Here is a 3,268-nt window from a genome sequence, read left to right on the forward strand (position 1 = left end):
AATGAAAAATTTTCTAAGTCCCGAGCCGCCTACGGCGGCCGATTTTTGGTCGAAAATTTCCTATCTTAAAATACTCCCCATGTAATGAGGTACCATTAAAAATTATTAAAAATTAAAAAATATCATTAAAAATTTCCAAAAATTGAACTTTTTTTTTAAGTTTTTTCAAGTCCAAAATCGACCGCCTACAGCGGCCAATTTTCGACCAAGAATTTTCTATCTTAAAATACTCCCCGTGTGATAAGGAATCGTATAAAGTATGAAAAAATTGATTTTTTTTTTTTTTTTTTTTTTTTTTAAATTTTTTTTAGTCCGAATTTCCAAACCAAATTTTTTTTTTTTTTTTTTTTTTTGAAAATTTTTCTAAGTCCGAAGTTCGAAGCAACATTGACTTTGGTTGATATCTGGATTAGTGACTGTCCGATTTTTACCAACTTGTTACAGTCGCGTCCTTGGACCATACCGGAATAGCATACCAAATTTCATCGCTCTAGGACAAACCGTTCTTGAGCTTGTTACAGTCGCGTCCTTGGACCATACCGGAATAGCATACCAAATTTCATCGCTCTAGGACAAACCGTTCTTGAGATATTTTGTTTTACAACCTTTTCCCATTTAAACCTGTAGTACACACATACGTACAGACCATGGGCTAAAAATAACTTTTTTGACATCAGGGGATCCCAAAACGGATATTTCCAACCATTTCCCGATTTTGAAAATTTGGACCGATTGCAATACTTTCATTATCAGGGGACCCCAAAACGGATATTTCCACCCATTTCCCGATTTTGAAAATTTGGACCGATTGCAATACTTTCATTACAGTATAGCCGCTAAACTGTAGTAATAGAAAGTAAAAAAAAAAAAAATCTCTCCTGAATAATTCTAATTGGTTACTCAGAGATGCAAGGAAGCCAGCCTAGTTAGCTTAGTTGGTAGTGCGTCTGTCTTGTAAGCGCTAGGCCGCAGATTTGTTTCCCGCCCGGGACTGATTTTATCCTGATGGGATAATGTTTATTCTCAGAACGGCTGGCTTTCTCCTATCCTGTCTTCCTTCTCTCTTTGATTTCGGGATGATAAAACCATAGCAGTTACAGTTCCAATGCTCAAGATGAGATTGAACCGCGCCCTTCTGTTTACCAAGCGAGCGTCTTGAGCCCGCCACTCACGATGAGTTTTATTTTTACCGCATGCGACGATCGCATCAGTCTATCTGATGCGATAGAAATAGAACTCATCGTATGTGGCTACACTACCTATTGAATTGCTACACAGGACTTTTACACAACGATTGATAAACGCAGCCTAAATGTTATAAAGACACAACACAAGGGGGTGTAAATAAGGAAATTTCTCATCAATACTCCCTTTGTATTAAGCAGAGAAAAATCTTGAAAATAATAATAAAAACTTGCGTGGTTTACCTCGACAAAATCATCTCCAAAGTCCCATCCACCATCCTAATCCCCTCCCTCTTCCTCTCAATCTGCATGAGTACACTAATAATATTCTGTAAAGTTTACCTCGACCAAATCATCTCCAACGTCCCATCCACCATCCTCATCTCCTCCCTCTTCGTCTCCATCATCTCCACCTCCATGAGTACACTAATAATATTCTGTAAAGTTTACCTCGACCAAATCATCTCCAACGTCCCATCCACCATCCTCATCTCCTCCCTCTTCGTCTCCATCATCTCCACCTCCATGAGTACGACGGCCTCTCCCTTCTCCTTCTAGATCTTCATCATCCAATGCTAAAATAGAACAACAAATTAACATTAAAAGTATATTCTACTCTCTTTTCCCGTGTACAGACGGGGTCGGCGTTGTTCGTCAGCCTCTCAATCAGCCCTAACCAGGGTGATTGCTTTGGGCTGACATTTGGTTTTGGCTACAAATTTTACGAGCGGATGCCCTTCGCACTCAACCTTTGCTATTTCTTTAGCAAGGGGAATTCAGGCTGGTATACTCCCTGTTCAAAGTCCCCTAGCCAGATTAAACTGGTCTGTTTAACGTCCCCCAGCCAGACATAATCCTTATGCTGATTAAAATGTAAGATTTTGTTTTTTTGGTAGGATGATAAAATTAATAGGAGAGTACTTACCCAAATCTGCATCATCACCCCAGCCCTGTACATCTACTTCAGTGGCAGCGAGACTACTGTCAATGTTATTGATGACGTCACTCTTCATCAGTCCAGCACCTGAAATCAATTCAGGATCAAGATTGTTATGTAAAACTTCCAGGAAATTTTCCTATGTATGGTACTCAGAGATGTGCGAACCGCAAAATGCAAAATGGAAAATGCAAAATGCAAAATGTAAAATGTACATTTACATTTTACATTTCAAATTGGTTTTGAAAAAGCATTTTGCATTTTACATTTTAAATGCCTTTTTTGACCCATTTTACATTTGAGCCAAAATGCTTTTTTTTAAAATGCTTTTTTGAAAAAAATTCAGGATTTGGCCCTAAACTCCCAGTAGAAAACAGGGTCTCCACTCCAAATTTTTAAAAATCACTAAGTAGATTCAAGGAAAAGAAATCACTAGATTTTTAAATTCTCCCGAATGGTAGTTTATTCGTGGTTTTTGAGGGTAGAAGTCTCATATAATATTTTTTATACTCAATTCATGCTTAAACTGTTATTCTCAGAGTCTGTTTGAATTGCAAAAAAAAACTACACGTGGGAGATAAATGCACATGGCGAAATATTTGACTTGGGAATGAAATTAAGGAGGTTCGAAAGTAGTGGAGGGAAAACAAGTTTCAAATGTGTCACAGATCACACAACCATGAGATTAGGAATCCCTGAGGTGGATAGTGGATTTCACATCGAGACTGCAACTTGTAGTATACGGCAGTTTTCATGTTGATGGCTGCATAGTCTTATGGGCCTGTTCACACTTGAACTTTAAGTTTAAGTAGCTAGCAGCACGTTATTGGCCAGATGGTCACCCATCCGGGTACTAACCACGTGCAACCGTGCTCAACTTCAGTGATCCATGCAGAACTGGTCCTTTCAGGTTGTGGTTATGTGCCGGGTTGAGCTGAGACAGTACTAGGTTGTAGGTAGTTAAGTGGTTATTTCGCTGGGAAGGATATGAGTAAAAAAAGCAAACAAGGTCTCATTCTGATCCTTGAATAAAGCGCAAGTTTTCTGAAAGATCAAGATCTCTGCTCCTAAATTTCCTCGGACAAAAACCGCGTGTTTCGTAAAGTAAAAATCGGACATGACGTAAATTTTTTTCGACATATACCTA

At 38.6% G+C, this 3,268-nt stretch overlaps 1 protein-coding gene across 1 annotated transcript; it reads right to left on the bottom strand.

The window, feature by feature from the left end:
• Positions 1 to 1,514: 1,514 nt before the first annotated feature.
• LOC103520065 (coatomer subunit alpha-like) lies at positions 1,515 to 2,212 on the bottom strand. The gene is made up of 2 exons (XM_008485159.3): positions 2,110 to 2,212; positions 1,515 to 1,759 (listed from the first exon to the last, which is right to left on the bottom strand). The coding sequence occupies exons 1-2, from the start codon at positions 2,195 to 2,197 to the stop codon at positions 1,611 to 1,613; spliced, it is 237 nt and encodes a 78-aa protein (XP_008483381.1). The 5' UTR covers positions 2,198 to 2,212; the 3' UTR covers positions 1,515 to 1,610.
• Positions 2,213 to 3,268: the final 1,056 nt, after the last annotated feature.

Source organism: Diaphorina citri, unplaced genomic scaffold (assembly GCF_000475195.1).
Source record: "Diaphorina citri unplaced genomic scaffold, Diaci psyllid genome assembly version 1.1 scaffold3173, whole genome shotgun sequence".
NCBI lineage: Eukaryota > Metazoa > Arthropoda > Insecta > Hemiptera > Psyllidae > Diaphorina > Diaphorina citri.

Bases quoted from the DNA above. Each gene is read 5' to 3' on its own strand.
- LOC103520065 (XM_008485159.3), bottom strand. From the start codon at position 2,197: ATGAAGAGTGACGTCATCAATAACATTGACAGTAGTCTCGCTGCCACT. The intron at 1,760-2,109 runs GTAAGTACTCTC...GTTCTATTTTAG, and splicing joins GGGTGATGATGCAGATTTGG to CATTGGATGATGAAGATCTA.